Here is a 16350-nt window from a genome sequence, read left to right on the forward strand (position 1 = left end):
TGGGCACAAAGCACACATTGGGTTGTCATTATTTGATCTCAAATGCTTGGGCATGTTGGATTGTCTGAGTACTGTAAAAAACACATGAAAAGAATGAAACTGTATATTTTAATTAATTGAATGACCAACGACTTATACTCTAATATTTTACTCTGGAATAATCACCTTTCACTTACATTTTAGTTTCCGCAATGCAGTCTCCGGGAAGTTCTTGCTTGTACAAGGAGAGAATTTAAAGAACTTAAATCCCAGTGATAGAAATATATATATGTATATGTCCCCTTGGTATATGAATGTATAAGTCCCATAAAAGCCAAATTCAAATACAATTCTGGAAAATCTATGGAGCCCTGGAATTATTGTTATACTGCATCATTTCTGATTCCAGTTTCACGTAGGTAGTATGTACAAATGCATGCAACTATTCTATAGATACACAAAATAATGAACACCAATGCATTTGCACATCAACGCAGACTCAATATGAATGAGCATATGAGCCTGTACGGATATGCACATGTGGATTTGACACGTAAGGCCTTAACATATAGATTCCATCCAGTTTACATGGTGCACATGATGAACGAAGCATCAGATGGATGTGCAGATGTATACGTAGGTATAGTCCTGTCTGTGTATAGGTATAGCCTGAATCATGCATTTTGGACAAATGTCTGACTTGTTTTAAACCCATGCAGGGCGCTGCTTCGATTCCATCTTACATGTGCGCCAAGTTCACGCAAGTTAAATAAGACGACAAACACACGGCCTACTTTTCCCATCTCAATCTCGTAAATGCAGAGAGAGCGAGAGATAGAAAGCTCGGGGGGGGGGGAGTATGTGTGTGTGTGTGTGTGTGTGAGAGAGAGAGAGAGAGAGCGAGAGAGAGAGGGAGAGAGGGAGAGAGAGACACACAGACAGTTTCTTCGTGCAGACTGTTGCTGTGCCAATGCGCAATCACGCAGAGGGAATACTTTTCCCCAAATCGAGGCTGCGCTCGAAACGATCATGCGATTGAATGACGAGCGCGTCATGCTTGTCTTCCTCCTCTCCTGCTCGGTGCGATCAGTGACTCTGTGTTCCGCAATCCCCTGGGATACTGTACCGCCCTCCATGGCTCCGCTGTCGGCATTCTGCTCACACTGAATGGCTGCCAGTCGCAAGGAACAGCGGGGAGACAGAGCGCTACGTCTCCTCCCTTAATATCGACGCTCTGCATCAACTTCCCAGCGTGGGGGTGAGTGTACTGTCTGCCGCGGTGTGAGGCGCCCTGCCGGGGTCGTCTGAGGATCCACCGGCGGCGGCGGAGGAGGGGGAGGAGTTGGGGGCGGCGGTGGTGGGTAGCGTGTGCCGCGTGGAATCGCTCTGATCCGAAACCATCCATCAAACATGGAACTGTTAAAACTTTTGCGTTAACTACGGGCCCCGGGTTGACAGTCGATAACTTTAAATATTCTCGCTGCGCTTTTAATTCCGAACATTGGCGGGTTGAAAGGGTGTGTGTGTGTGTGTGTGTGTGTTGAAATGGTTAATTTGTGTGTGTAGCTCCTCTCACAAATATGCGAAAATGCGATGGGAGTCAGGTTTTTGGCACGGCAGCCCTTGTGAGAGAGCCGGGTTGTAAAGAATTGTCCCTTGTTGTGCGCCCACCCCCCGCTCCGTGCCGCACTGGTTCCGTCTGGCTCGCCCTCAGCTGCTGCGTGTCCTGGGATGACCTGTTGATGTCGGTAGAATGGAGAATGGCAGGGGGAGCGATTTCCCCCATCACCAAAATATTTAAATAAGCAACATTTGGGACTGACAACCGGTGTCGCGGCTCCAGTCGGCTCGTCCGCAAAGGTAGCAAGTGTCTTGTTTATCCCCTTTTCTTGTGTTTTGAAGGAGTGAGAATGTTTTGACATTGTGTTTGTACGTGTGCGAGAGGTGGACGACGGTGCGCCGGGGCGAACCCAAAATGTTTAAGTGTGTTAGCTTAGCAATTAGCCACTTCTATAGGCCTGCTGCAGATGGGAGGAGGAGGAGGTATCAAACATTTTCAGCGCCATGAGCCAAGAGGGAGAGGGTGACACATTCCGAATACTCATGTCTGCTAAAGCCGCTTTGGAAGAATACAACGGGATGGCCTTGAGACGGCACGTAAACACACTTTCAGTCGGGTATCACCGGGGCTCGTTGCCACCCCGGTGTCGCCGCTCGGGTCCGGTGCCAGCAGACAGTGGAGCGGTCCGGAGAGTGGGAGGGGAGGCGGGGAGGGAGGGCCGGGGGCCGGGGGGGGGGGGGCGGCTGGCACACGACGCTCCTCACCCCGGTGGTGCGACCGACGACCGCTCAATCCGGCATTTTCTTTTACGTGTGTGTACGTTTGTGCAGGCGGAGTCGTCGCCAAGACATCCACTGTTAAACTATGAACTACTTAAGTTTGTAGTTGGATGCTTATGTTGCTGTATTGCTCAAGGCCCAAACTCTTCTTTTTTGTGTCCAGGTAGGTTCTATTTGTATGTCACCGCTCAGACACAAGGTAATTAGTGTGGGCAGCTACAGTCATGAGCCACATGGGAACCAGGAAATGTCTCATCATGTAAACCCTCTCAGCTTATTCTGTTATCATACATAAAGCTAGACAAACTGGAAAACGTTCTGCTCCATATAAGTGCTCAAATATGTTGACACCCGTCCTATCATAACATAGCACAGGCCCTTTGCATGCCACCAAACATTCTTTATACTCCCAGTGAAAAGGTCTAGTATGTTAGAGTATGTTTGACCTGCTTTTCCCTCCAGGCACACTCTGCTGGTTGGTATGAGGGATCTAAGCCACCGGGTGAATTGGGGTGAACTTCACTCAGCCACGTTACGGCACTTGGTGGATTTAATAAGAATATGGACCTGCCGTGATCCCACTCCTCTCCAAAAAAAAAAAAAGAGCCCTCTCCACCGGCCCCACTGCCCCTCCTTACTGCATGAAGACACACACACACACACACACACACACATTCTCTCTCACTGTCAGGGCAAACTGTGCAAACACACCCAGCTCTCAGCCCTGTGTTTGTGTGTGTGTGTGTGTGTGTGTGTGTGTGTGTCTTTATGTGCTCGCATGTGTGCTTACTGCAGCTCGCTTGCCAAACTGTAAACAAGCAGTATTGTCTAATGTGTGTGTGTGAGTCAGTGTGCCTTTTGTGGGTTTGTTTGAGTTTGTGTGTGCGCATCTGTGTTTTAGTATGAGAGAGAGGGCGCTTGAGTGAGACAGAGACAAAGAGAGTGTTTCTCTTTACCCTGGAGCTTGGCTAAGTCCCAAATGAAAGGCTTTGGATATGATGGGATGGCTCGCTCCTGCCTTCATCAGTCAGCCACACCAACTGTGGCTGTATACCTCTCTCAGGGTGGGCTGGTATCCAGTAGACTCAAAGTGATGGCTATTGTTACACGTCATTGATATGTGTGTGTGTGTGTGTGTGTGTGTGTGTGTGTGTTTACGTGCAAGCATTCTTTGCTGCATTCGTGCAACACCTATGAGTGCTGAAGTATCTGTGTTAAGAGAAGCTTCATACAGGCGACGCATGCATATGCTAAGCAGTGCAGGCCTGCGTGTTTACACATAAACATTTCCAGCTGTTTCAAGTTAAGATTTGCGGCCACAGTGGGATTGCCATGTGGGCTGCTGAGTGCATCTCTTGTGTTCTTTGCCGTTGAGGGGGGATGAGGTGTAGGTGCAGTTGGCATGCTGGTGGATTCTCTCCTGATCCCCTGTCCACTGCATGTGCAAATGCAAACACAGCGGATATCCTTTTATACGGCCTGCACATTTTGTTTACATATCCTGTCATTGAACATCAGTAAATATGGAAATCAGCAGCTCTCCCCTACAGTGTCCAAAGGAAATAGCTTGCACGTCAGTGTTCATGTCCACAGAAAGAGGAGCAGTGGAACATTGGTTCAGGTTAATGTAGTATAAGAGTAATATAGGAATCTTGGAGAGGGTGCGGTGAGATGTGCGGGGGTGGGATGTTTGTCTTTGACCGAGCGAAGTGAACGGAAACATGCTATGTGGTGTTTGTTTAGGCCACACAATTCACACATAGAATAACAGACCGTGACCCGGTTATCTGAGGACACTGGATTATATCGCTCACAGAAGACAGAAAAGAACAGGCTTTGACTGAGCTTTGACTGAGCCTGCTCCGAGCAATAATAAGCATAGTGAGACTTAAGTGACAAATAGGATTAATGTAATATCAGTTACGCATGGAAGCTTCAGCAAAACCATGTTTAAATATCAAAGTCCTGTGAGCAAAACAAAACGCCGTAGTGTGAATTTGTAAAGAAATGTTTTGGCCTACATGTGACGGGGATAGAAAACCTATTTAGGCATTCTTAATCCAGAATAGATGCGTTTCATTCAGAGTAACGTGGCCAAGTAGTCATCAAACACTTGTTCCATGCTTTATTAGGGTCAATACAGGTTTTGAATCGCTTCAAACCAAAGGAAGTCATCCATTCCTATGTCCATTAATGAACATCTAATCTTCTCAGGTTGTGTTAAACTCTGTTTTCCTGTAGTTTTCTCACATTTAACAAACTCTATAACAGTGTACCTCCTCAGTTCACCTTTGCTACTGATCATACAGCACTGTGCCACTGGTGTGAATGGGTGAACACAAATGAGCTGAGCCAGACACACAACCTTCTCTATACCAGGGATTTACACAGCACCGACCCTGACACCATGTGGGTCAGTATGTGAGAGTTAGCGTGCATTCATTGTGTAGACAATGACAGGTATCCAAGCCTCAATCTCATCATCTCATCATCTCATCATCTCCTCTGAAGAAACGCTTGTCAAAAGAATTTGAGCTGACAAACTCATATTGTGTCTGGGCACATACAAAGATGTCTGCAGCATTACAGCGCAGACATGAATCCTAATGACAGCCCAGCCCACTCTGCCTCTGTGTCTTTGCTTGAATCTCCTCTGAGCTTGACAATATGGAGTTTTCGCTGTGCTGTATTTGAGCGACTGAGTGAACACAAAAGTATTCTTTGTAAACCCGACACTCGTAAGGTACCGCCGCCGCTGGTCTCACTGTTTACTAACCAGTCTCTGTGTTTGGGGTATAATTTTATCCCTATAATCTCTCTCTGTCTCTCTCTCTCTCTCTCTCTCTCTCTAAGACCCTGTGGTGGTGTGCGTAGGCGCACCATGGCCCAGACCCTCCAGATGGCGATCCCCAACTTTGGCAATAATGTTTTAGAGTGTCTGAACGAGCAGCGGCTGCAGGGCCTCTACTGCGATGTCTCTGTGGTGGTCAAGGGCCATGCCTTCAAGGTACGTACCAGGCAGGTGATAGAAGGCAAGGTTATAACTTCAGAGTTTGTTCTGTGTGGTATGTGTAGTTCTTTATGTGCTTCGGCCAATCAGTTTAGCTACGCTGCGTCTCGCGTTGTTGCGTCATAGAAGATGACGCCACAAAATGGGACGGTCTAGTTGAGTGGCTATGATGTAAGCCGTCTTCAAATGAGGCGTCCCGTGGAAAGAGACTCGACTCTTGTCACTGATGAGATTGTCCTCTTAAGTTAAAGCTGTGTTAATTAGTTAAATTACCTGTTGGAGTGTTTAAAACAGGCTCGACTAGAGTTACAGCGTTCAAATTTGTAGCCTAGCAATTGGTCACAACCATGCAGAACCAAGTGTTTGAACAGATCCATGACTTAAGAGTTTCAAACAGCATTTATACCTTTTCTGATGCCAATGCAACGTTGACCTTCTCCCTCCATCTCAGGCTCACCGGGCCGTGCTGGCTGCCAGCAGCTCCTACTTCCGGGACCTCTTCAGCAGCAGCAGTAATGGTGGAAGCGGCAACGACGTGAGCCCGACCGTGGTGGAGCTCCCTCCAGCTGTGCAACCTCAGAGCTTCCAGCAGATCTTGGCTTTCTGCTACACGGGCCGTCTCAGCATGACGGTGGGGGACCAGTTTCTCCTCATGTACACCGCCGGCTTCCTGCAGATCCAACAGATCATGGAAAAAGGCACAGAATTCTTCCTTAAGGTAAGGCGATGCTAGCAATGCCGCTCCCATGGGACAAAAGAGGAATGACTGCTGTAAACACTGCTGAGGTCAGTTGTATGCTGGTCATTTTGGTCAGCCGTGGTGTAATGGTCATTTTTGAGGCCTTAGTTACTGGTAGCCATGGATTGTCTTATATGGAGAGGAATTTCAAATATTCTGGCTCCCTCAGACTCTTCATCCTATCAACGGCTTCATTACACAAAAGGGAAAAGATGTATTCTGTCAATTAACCGCATCAGACCACATCCACGTAGATGCTAAAACTTCTGATCTATAAAACTCTGGGAACCACTCTGCTAGAGTATTCTTCTTGTCCTGCCAAAACTTTTAGAGCAAAAACATTTGTGTTGTCACATCAATGCAGTGTTGAAATGCTCCTTCTCTGTGTTGGTGTCCAGGTCTCCTCTCCCAGCTGTGATTCCCAGGGCCTACACGCTGAAGAGGCCCCACCCTCTGAGCCCCAAAGCCCTGTAACACAGACTAGTGGCAGTGCAGCGCGGCCCGCGTCCTGCCTGACACCGCTCCCACTAGTGTCGCGAGTGAAAACTGAGCAGCCGGCTAGCCAGCCAGAACCGGCCACTCCCTATTCAGTCGTCTGCACCCCGGTAGCCAAACGGCTGTGGGAGGGGGGCAGCAGCCGAGACGGCGTAGGCTCAGGGGCGGGAGGTGGCGCCAGGAAGGCGGCCCGTTATTCCCAAGAGGCATTGCGAGGCAGCGCTATCCAGAGCCCCGCAGCCCTCGGACTGACCATGGGTATGGGTGCCACCGCACCCAACCTGGCAGGCATGGCGGGCATCGGCGGGCCCGGTGGCAACGGTGGAACAAACGGTAGCTCTACAGGCCTCGGCATGTCGGAGGGGGCCAGCCCCGGCACCTTGAGCACCTATGCCAGTGACTCACCCGTCAGCTACCATGATGAGGAGGAAGAGGAAGAGGGGACAGATGAATGTGCTGAAGAGCAGTACAGGCAAATCTGCAACATGTATACCATGTACAGCATGCTCAACATGGGTGCTGCAGGTAATGGACAGAGAGAACAGTACACATCAATATAGCTCCATTTACTTACTGTGAGTTCTGTAGGCTAACCAAAGCTAAGAGAGATTTGCTGTCCTATTTGAATTCATTTAATACAGTAAATAACTCTGTAACAATCCTGCCACAGTATGTTCACAAGCTAAATAAGCGTGTGTACATGCAGAAAGGTTGAATTCTTATTGAGCACTTGTACTTTCTAGCAGCTGGTGAGCGTGTGGAGGCTCTCCCAGACCACACAGAGACACGGGGGCGCATGAGAGGCAGAGACCTCACATGTCTACCTGCAGAACTCATCGCTCAGATAGGCAACCGCTGTCATCCCAAACTGTACGAGGAGGGGGACCCCGCTGAGAAAATAGAGTTAGTCTCAGGTAAGTGTGTGTGTGTGTGTGTGCGTGCGCTCTTACCTCAAAGAATCCTGCCCCTGTGAAACAGCACTGACATCAATGGTTTTCAGTGTCATCCTGGAATGTGCACAAGCAACATCAGGTAAAGGTGCAACTCCACAATGAAATATTGATCCTGCTTGTGCATATGCACTCGTGGAAACTATACCAATGTGAGTTTATTCCTGGGGTCTAAAGAGGACAAGGTCAGATCCGGTGATGTGCTGCACATACACTTTAGAGAGAGAGCTGTCCTCAGATGACTGGACGTGGCATTGACATGCAGGTTTGGCAGCAGTGTTGCGCATGTGACTGTGGGTTTTCGGTCAAGGACAAGGACACTGAGTGACAATCACTACATTACCTTATGGACAGGGTTACATGCCTGCAGAATGGAAGAAAGAGCAGGGCGCTGTGTAAGGCAGCTAAATAGTAGGGAAGAAAAGAGAACGTGTTCACCCAGGTGGCAAATAAAAACAGAATCAAAGATATAAAATGGCGTTGAAATAGAGAGGAAGTGTGTAACAAGAATTTAAATGATGATTAAAATAAACAAACTACAGCTTGGCTCTGTCACACACCGGTATTCAGACATGGACGCGGTTGATTGCAGATGAGTAAGACTAGCTGAGCGAAGTGAAGAGGATGGGTGGGTTAGGCTGAAGAAGGTAAATGGGTGTGGAGCCCTGGTAACATAACAGCCTAACCTGTTTCCTATATTTTCACTAAGTCGTGGCTCATGCTTCAGTCTGACACTATTTAATACAAATTACATTTACACACACCTAACAAGGATACGCTTACACACATGACAAGACTCTAAACTATGACATGTAAACTTCAGCACCCTTCATTCCCTCAACCTGCAGCTCCAGAGTTCCACTGAGAACTCCACCATAATGTCCTCAAATGGCTCTTATGCTATGTCGCTGTGTTGATGTTGTTGTCGTTCCTCTTCTGTGCCCGCTTCCCCAGGTACATCTGTGTATATATCACGAGCCCAGCTAATGAACTGTCACGTGAGCGCAGGGACGAGGCACAAGGTGCTGCTCAGGAGGCTGCTGGCTGCCTTCTTCGACAGGTGCGTGTCTTCTTTTGTGTCTGCGTTGATTTCCACACGCTAGGCCCTCGCGTTCAAATATTCTACTGGCTATACGACTCATCTGTACCTCATTGCTTCAGGAATACTCTGGCTAACAGTTGTGGAACAGGCATCCGCTCTTCCACCAACGACCCCAGTCGCAAGCCCCTGGACAACAGAGTGCTGCATGCGGTTAAATGTGAGTGTGTGCGTCTCTCCGTGTGCGTGTGTCCACGTGCTGTAACAACAACCTGCTCGTACTGAACACGGCTGTACATACTTCAACAAAACTATGCCGAATTTGGTGTTTGCTTCAAAGGTGTTAGAGGCACGAACAGAGACGAGCAGTCGCACCCCCGCAGGATGAAGAATTGAACTCGCAGTGACCACTAGATAGCAACATTGAACCTGAAACCCCTGAGAGTCAGCTGCACACACGCACGTCAATAATGACTGTGTGACAATGCTTCTTGCATACATTACATGCCACATAGAGTAGACTATCTAGATCAGGCTGTGTGTGTAGTGTGTGTGTAGTGTGTTCTGTGGGCCGCTCGTGGAGCCTGAAGTGGCCTCTGGTAGAATCTGCAGGGACTGAGGTATTATAGAAGTTCTTGCTTTTATTTAAAAAGCCCAAGTGGTGTCATGTGCACATGGGTTTCAGCAACTTTCCTGTCTGACAGTTACACATTCACACATGAGGCTCTTCTATGGTTTTTCTTAGAAGTGGTGGCTTGTTGGTGAAATGGGACGCAGGTGTTTTGGTTTGAAACAGACACGCAAAAGGAAGTAGCAGTACCATCAACCCGTAGCATGTTCAAATCATAAAAAAGACCAATAACATTCCATTTCTGGTTTAGAACTATATTTCTGCTTCACTTGGATTCTCATATTGAACAGCGAGGCGAAGCAGAGTTCACAGTTCACAATCTGAGAATGAAAGAGGGAAGGGAACACACAGAAGTCACACATCAAACTCCTGCGATAGTTGTCAGGTTCAGGCTAGATTTGTTGACAGATCATCCTAAATGTACATATTACCTTTACAATTCCGTGTCAGGGCCTGAAGGATCTGCAGATCTGAGTCCTGAACAAGCTGACTGTCTAAATGAGCCCTCTGAGTCCTAGTACCTTTCAAAGTCACTCATTTCTGAGGACAATAGACGATTCAAAGCTTAATAATCACAGCTGACTAAGGTTGTGGAAAACATTAATCCTGAAAATGGCACTGAGATGATGTTGATTGTTGCAGCTTCACCGTCTGCAAATCAAGTCTGTGGGTGATTCAAGCATAGATCTTTGACTTTGACTGTAGTATTATTTTTCAAGGAAACATATTCAATTGGGGAGAGAAGATAATGACTGGCTGGCTGATTATAAAAGGGCAAAGACTAACATCAGAGGGTCTGAACAATCAATATCAATACTTTGAATGGGAGGAGGTGAGCCGATGACGGAAACATAAAGCAAACGGCCAGACAACCTTCTGACAGAGACGCATTCTGCTGCTGGTGAAAAGGTTTCTGTGGTTTTTGTAAGATGAGTGCCAATTTTCAGATGACCCAATTTATAGTTTGCCCCAGAACAAATTAGCATATAAAGTAGAATTTGGGATATAATGAGAATTTTTTTTTTTTTTTTATGTATTTATCCCCCATTTCTGCATGTGATGACTGAAGCTAATTTGAGGAAGAGGCCGAGGAAGGGATGACAGGTTAAAGGATAAAGAGGGGATGTTGGTGGAAAGGACGTGTACCTCTGGCTTCACCTGTAGCTGATTGACCTCATTCTCACAGTGTGTGTCTGCAATGACAAAGAAAAACATTTTGAACCAAGAACCCATCATCCAACAATGCTTGAATAGTTACCAACAACCACACTAAACAGAAGAACAGTACATTTAATTAAAAGAGAATATTAAACTTAAAACCAAAATATTGAAAACATTATTACAGAAATTGATATATATATAAATATATAAAGTGAAAGATAGCAGGAATGTTCTGGATGGAAGTTGGAGATGTAGCTATTGAGGAAACATTGCTTGTATTTTACCCTTCTTCCTTTTCTTGGGTCAGTTTATTGCCAGAACTTCGCCACCAGCTTCAAGGAGAGCGAGATGAACGCCATCGCGGCCGACATGTGTACAAACGCGCGGCGCGTGGTCCGCAAGAGCTGGATCCCCAAGCTCAAGCTGCTGATGGCCGAGAGCGACGCCTACTCCGCTTTCCTCCCCGACGCCGTCAAGGCGGAGGACGACGCGCTGGGGGCCGATCCCGCGTTTGACCCTGCCTCTCTGGAGGCCACCGGCGGCGCCGCCGTCGAGTCCGGCGGCTCCTCAAGACAATCTCTGCCAGGTGTGGGCGGGGATGGAGGGCCGTTATTTTGAACGTCATGTACGGGGAAGATTGCTTTTCAGTGACACGCATATAATTCCCCCAGTTCTGCTTGCCCCCCCAACCCCCGCCGCTGTTCTCACCTGACTGTTTATACTACACTGCTATGGTAAACAGTGTTACCCCTGATATAACCAGGATGAGAAAACCTACATTTTGGCTATATGTACTGATTTACTGTATAATGGAGCTATGTTAGGAAGGGGAGAGAGAGAGGGAGCGAGGGAGAGAGGGAGTTTTATTTTCTCCTTAACCGCCCTCTGCCTCCCCTTGTCTTTTTAAGGTGTGTAAGCGCATCACCGTCACATGTTAAATACATTCCCTGAAGTGCGGGTGGGGTGGGAGGGGGGGAGGAGGGGGGAGGTTGCCTCGCCTCTTCAGTCTGAGCAAGAAGGAATGGCTGGATGGGCGGTTGATGGACAGGCTGAGGGTAGAGGTGGCGAGTGTATTGAATGTACATGTCATTGGCATTTCTCTCTATGCAACCCTGACAATTTCTATCCCTGATGTCGAGAAGGAAAGCGATTTAAAATTAACACTACATCTTTTTTTTCCTCTCTTCACCTCCGTGCATAATCCACCCGTGGCCCGGCGAGTGCTTCCTTCACACCACCGCGTCACCCATCAGACCGTGTCCCCATTTTCTTCCCCCCCCCCCCCCCGTTTTCTCAAATCTTGGCACGTCACCCAGGGATGATCCAGAGGGAAGGAGAGAGATTTTTACTGAGATGTTTGTGAAGAAAAAATGTAAGGGCAACAGGTAATAAAAAAAGATGGTCATATTTTTAGCTGACAAACTATATTTATACAAGCGCACATGCCTATGTTGGTGTGAGCAGAGAGAGTGAGAGGGGTTGTTTTAAAATCCCGGGCATTGTTGCTTGTCAGAGGGTTCCTGTTAAAATAAGGAGAAGTGCTATTTCTGCAGAGAACTGTGGTGTAATAACGCTGCCTTATAGGAACCGTAGTCATTTGTTTTTATTTGACAGTGCAGAGTGGTGAAACGGGCAGTTTAACTGCTACATTTGAAGCATTTCATCTCCTGATAACGAGATTAAAAGGAATAATAAGTCTGATTCAGATGGCTTGACTGTTGTTAACGATAACTGTTTTCTTGCTCTGTCGCCACGGTGCAACGTTTGCCACCTCAGCTAAGACATTTGCCCAATGTGCATGTAGAAATGTAAAGCTTCTGTTGATCTGACTACTCGACTAGCCTCTTTATTTGTATTGAAATTGATGACATAAACATACTACTGACAATTTGTGCAAATGCAAAAGTCACGAGAAATATTTATGGACTATTGGAATGTGCCTTTTTAATTGAAATCCGTAAGCAGAGGCCTGATTGATGGGTGTGGTGATACTTGCAGTCGATAAGGAGGCAGCGTTGCTTGAATATGTGACATGCTTCTTTGGTAAAGGAGAGCCTATGTTGCATAATTGTGAGTTTCAGTATGTCGTTTATTCGTTTCTAACGTATTTCCACGTCATAATACCTCGATAATATGGAAATACAAAAAGGCTGTCGGCTCTACGTTGAAGTTAAGAATGATTTTTATATCTTCCATGAGTGTGAGAGAATTTTCTGCACCTTAATGAGAAGAACCAGTGGTTCCTGCACCTTTTCAAAATGTTGTGTAGCAAATGAACCCCTTTAGGAATATGGCAATGTTCCATGTCTGCCTGGGTTTCTTGTTCAGAAGTGGCATAAAGTCCTAATGTAAATAATTAAGAAGACTGTTGAGCTGAATCCCAAGTGTTCTTCTGTTCTGTTGCTGGATGTGTTTGATTACTGTGGGAAAGCCCTTTCCAAGCCTTTCTTTTTTTCTTTTTTTTCTTTTTCAAATATAATTTTGTCTTTGTATTTTTTTTTTTCCGTCTTGCTGAAACATCAGAGATGTCGATATTTATCATTTTATGTGCCAGTTTGTTTGTTGGAAGATTCAGAATGCACATTGACCTTTCAGAGGTCAATACAGGAGGTTGTGACTGTTGCAGGTGGAAAGAGATAAAGTGTTGTTTTTTTTTGGAAGCCTAAAGGAAAATGCATTTCGAAAAAGTGGGACAAAAGATGTGTAACATAATCAAAACGGACGAGTCGGTGGTCAAGTTCTCATTGAATAAAAGCCAAAAAAAAAACATGGTAGTTACGACTTAGATGAATTTGTTTAGTTGGTTTGACCAGGATAAGTACAGACAGAACAAAATGACCTTGTGAATAGTCAGTAAGGTAGTAACAGCAAAACCTCAGTAAGCCTCTCAGATGAGCACCCTCCCCCAACTACAGTACCTCCACAGTACCTTTGAAGTTTGTGGCTTTGTTTCCTGTCCTGTATGCAGCTGGTGTCATGTTTCCGTTCCTGAAGTTTATTCATGTGATCTATTTGGCAGCGTTTCAACTATTAAAATCGATTCTTTTTTAAAGACCTTGCACTCATTAAAGAAGCAACGTTGGTGGGAGTGGTACATGGTGACACTTCCTGGAGTCGGCTGGTTAAATGATGAATGGAGCCAAAAATGTCATGAGCATAGCAATTTGATCACACGCTATGACAATTCCAACAACTGATCATAACGGTGGGAGCCCAAGTACATAGCCTTGAGGCACACCGCATGTAATCAGTGATGCACAAAAACATAATTATGAGTGAAGGAACAATATATTTGTAAGTCTTCATGATCCATACCCTTTTTTGAAACACCTTTAGATAGCATCATAATGTAGTAAACCTGTCATTGTTCCTGCAAAAGATGAGTAACTGTTAAAATGTCTGAATGTATTTCCATTGTTACATTCTGGGTATCACTTTGCACTGCAATGATAATATTCAATCTGTAATTATAGATTTGTCCATCTACATTCCCTAAAGCCAAAGTAATGTATTTAAAATTCTAGGTTTGCTTCAACCTTAAAAACAACAACCAATTGGATATACTGGATTGACTAATTATTGAAATTGTTGACATCAGAGTATAAATATCTTTCTTAAATTCTCAAAGCATTGATCACCAAACACCCTTTGGTCTGTGGGACAGGAGCATTCATGTCTGACATTTGGAGGTAGAAACAGATTTGGTTATAAAAACAGTTTAACACTGTAGCCTGTGAAATGACTGCTGTGAGTCATCATCTACAGTTGAAATAAACACACAAGTCATAACAGGTCCCAGGTCGCTCTGCCTTTCACAGACAACAATTCAGCCCTGCATAGGACGGCCGAGCTAATTTCAAAATTTCGATGTTGCGGCAAATCACAGAAGCACCTGACCCAGACTATCCCCGTAACACACTTCCAGGTTGGGATACACTGGGTTCAGTGCTAGGTCGTGGTGAGTTTATACAGCTGTGTTTTGGGTACGGTGATGGGCCAACTCCATTTTAATAGCAAACAATAAACCTCAACCTCTCTTGTGTCGAGAAAGTCTCTCACTCGCACTACATGTCTCGTTCTTCATCTGCAAGAAAATGTGTTAAAGTGTTTGTATTTGTCTATTCTGTTTGCATATGGGGACAAAGATGCTTTGTTTGAAGTATGTCTATAGCAAATCTCAACTCATGTACATGTCAGTATATGGGTTTACACGCATTGACCTACACACTTGAATGGATAAGGTGCGGCATGGCATGGGGAACTTTTATCACTAAACAGTACATATATAAATATGAATATATACATGTATAGATAAATACTGTATATTATACATAGAGGCACACATAGAGATCAAATAGTTTGTTGTGCACTCGCAGCATGAGGTATGTATTTACCCAGAAACAGCGCTTTTTCACAAGCTGTGCAGTAATTGGTCTGCCCATGTCTCTGCCCCTGCTCCTTGCCCCGTGTAACCCTGTAGCACCAGTGTAACTCCTGTACCGCTCATCCAATTTTCTGTGTTCCAAGTGCCAATAACTTTGTGAAAGCCCTGTAACTGTGATTCGACATTATCAAAGATAATTGCACATTAACAACTGTAAAATAAATAAATACAAAATAGAGAAAATGTCTACGTGAATTAAAACAATGAGTATCTTAATAAAAGATTTGTAACAATTTCTCTCTTGGTGTTCTTGTCATCTGCTTATAAAGTGTTGCTTTTCTCTCTCTCTCTCTCTCTCTCTCTTTGTCTCTGATCAGACTCACAGAAAATGGCAACCAGACTCAAAACAGACTTGTGCTGCCTTTATTCGTTTCTCTTCTTAGTGCAACAACTCAAGGACAAATCGAAAGAATGTAGAATATTGAGGAGGGTGAGACAACTCCACCTGGCTAAGACAACCACAATGCTGGTGAACAGATATGATGTAATATGGACACACATAGTCGTGAGAGCGCACATGGATCAATCATACATACTGTATGTGGATGAGAGGCCGTAGTAGCGGGTGTGCATGTTCACACCTGACTACACAATATGTGTGATCATACAGTACATATGTATGTGAATGAGAGGTCGTAACCTACGTGAATGAGTGACAACATAGTAGGGTGTGTGAGAGGTAATTAGCACGAGTATGTGTGTGCAATTCCACTAGTGTGGGAGGGTTCTCAGTTGTGTGTGAGAGGTGCATTTATAGGTATGTGCGTGTGTGTGTCTTTAACATGGATTTTGGTCCTAAACGGCGCTTCATGAATTGAGCTTTATCAATTACACTTTCAAAATAATTTGTTTATGTTTTCAGATCAGCTGTAACATCTTATTACATCATATTATTGCATTATTCTGCACAGTAAGGTAGTGTGAAAAAAAAAGGAATATTTTTTTCACACTACCTTTTCTATGGATGCCTTGATAAACAAAAGGTTATGTTAAGTCATAATTATGAGCTAAACATTCAAAATTATTAGATAGAAATGTTGGAATGCTGAAATGAGATTATTATTCAATCGTGATTTAACACCAGAATTGTTTTAATCCAGGCTAAATTATCTTTTCTTTCTATTTTCTTCCATATGAGTGTATTAAAATGTATTCAGCTGTATCACTGCCTATCTCACACTAAACTTGGAATGTATTTCTTGGCACAAACTGTGTGTGCTTTCACAAACTACATACATCCAAGTACACTTAGATGTATTTATAGAACAGTTACAGTTGGTGATTGGCAAAGTAAATCTGCATAAAGACACTGAGTTCAGTTCAGTTCAACTCAACGCCGTTGTAACGCGACCACGGGATCCTCACCTGCAGGTTCCTCCTACAATAGTTTGCTGTTCTTCTTCTCTCCAGCGCTGAAGAGTGGCAAAAGCCCGCCACCTAAAGACGAAACGGTGCAAGATCAAACCGCACCACAGACAAGTAGAATAGTAGTATAAAGTCGAATTAACACGAATTAATTTCACAAAAACAAAAACCTACAAACAAATATCAACAAAGGTTTT

General features: G+C 45.1%; 1 protein-coding gene across 4 annotated transcripts; it reads left to right on the top strand.

Annotated features, from left to right (window-relative positions):
* The first annotated feature begins 1030 nt into the window (after positions 1-1030).
* LOC142988015 (nucleus accumbens-associated protein 1-like) lies at positions 1031-15023 on the top strand. 4 transcript variants are annotated; one of them, XM_076137020.1, is made up of 8 exons: positions 1031-1237; positions 5173-5326; positions 5781-6047; positions 6467-7088; positions 7307-7477; positions 8468-8573; positions 8675-8772; positions 10652-15023. In XM_076137020.1, exons 2-8 carry the CDS (start codon positions 5201-5203, stop codon positions 10960-10962), a joined length of 1701 nt encoding a protein of 566 aa, XP_075993135.1. In that variant the 5' UTR covers positions 1031-1237; positions 5173-5200; the 3' UTR covers positions 10963-15023. The 4 variants fall into 4 exon arrangements, with proteins under 4 accessions (XP_075993135.1, XP_075993134.1, XP_075993132.1 ...); XM_076137019.1 differs by lacking the exon at positions 1031-1237 and adding an exon at positions 1342-1839; XM_076137017.1 differs by lacking the exon at positions 1031-1237 and adding an exon at positions 2293-3940.
* Positions 15024-16350: the final 1327 nt, after the last annotated feature.

Source organism: Genypterus blacodes, unplaced genomic scaffold (assembly GCF_046128005.1).
Source record: "Genypterus blacodes isolate CSIRO-AG114 ecotype Tasmania unplaced genomic scaffold, CSIRO-AGI_Gbla_v1 ptg000291l_1, whole genome shotgun sequence".
Lineage (NCBI taxonomy): Eukaryota > Metazoa > Chordata > Actinopteri > Ophidiiformes > Ophidiidae > Genypterus > Genypterus blacodes.

Bases quoted from the DNA above. Each gene is read 5' to 3' on its own strand.
- LOC142988015 (XM_076137017.1), top strand. From the start codon at position 3,843: ATGGAAATCAGCAGCTCTCCCCTACAGTGTCCAAAGGAAATAGCTTGC. The intron at 7,478-8,467 runs GTAAGTGTGTGT...CCGCTTCCCCAG, and splicing joins GAAAATAGAGTTAGTCTCAG to GTACATCTGTGTATATATCA. The intron at 8,773-10,651 runs GTGAGTGTGTGC...TTCTTGGGTCAG, and splicing joins AGTGCTGCATGCGGTTAAAT to TTTATTGCCAGAACTTCGCC.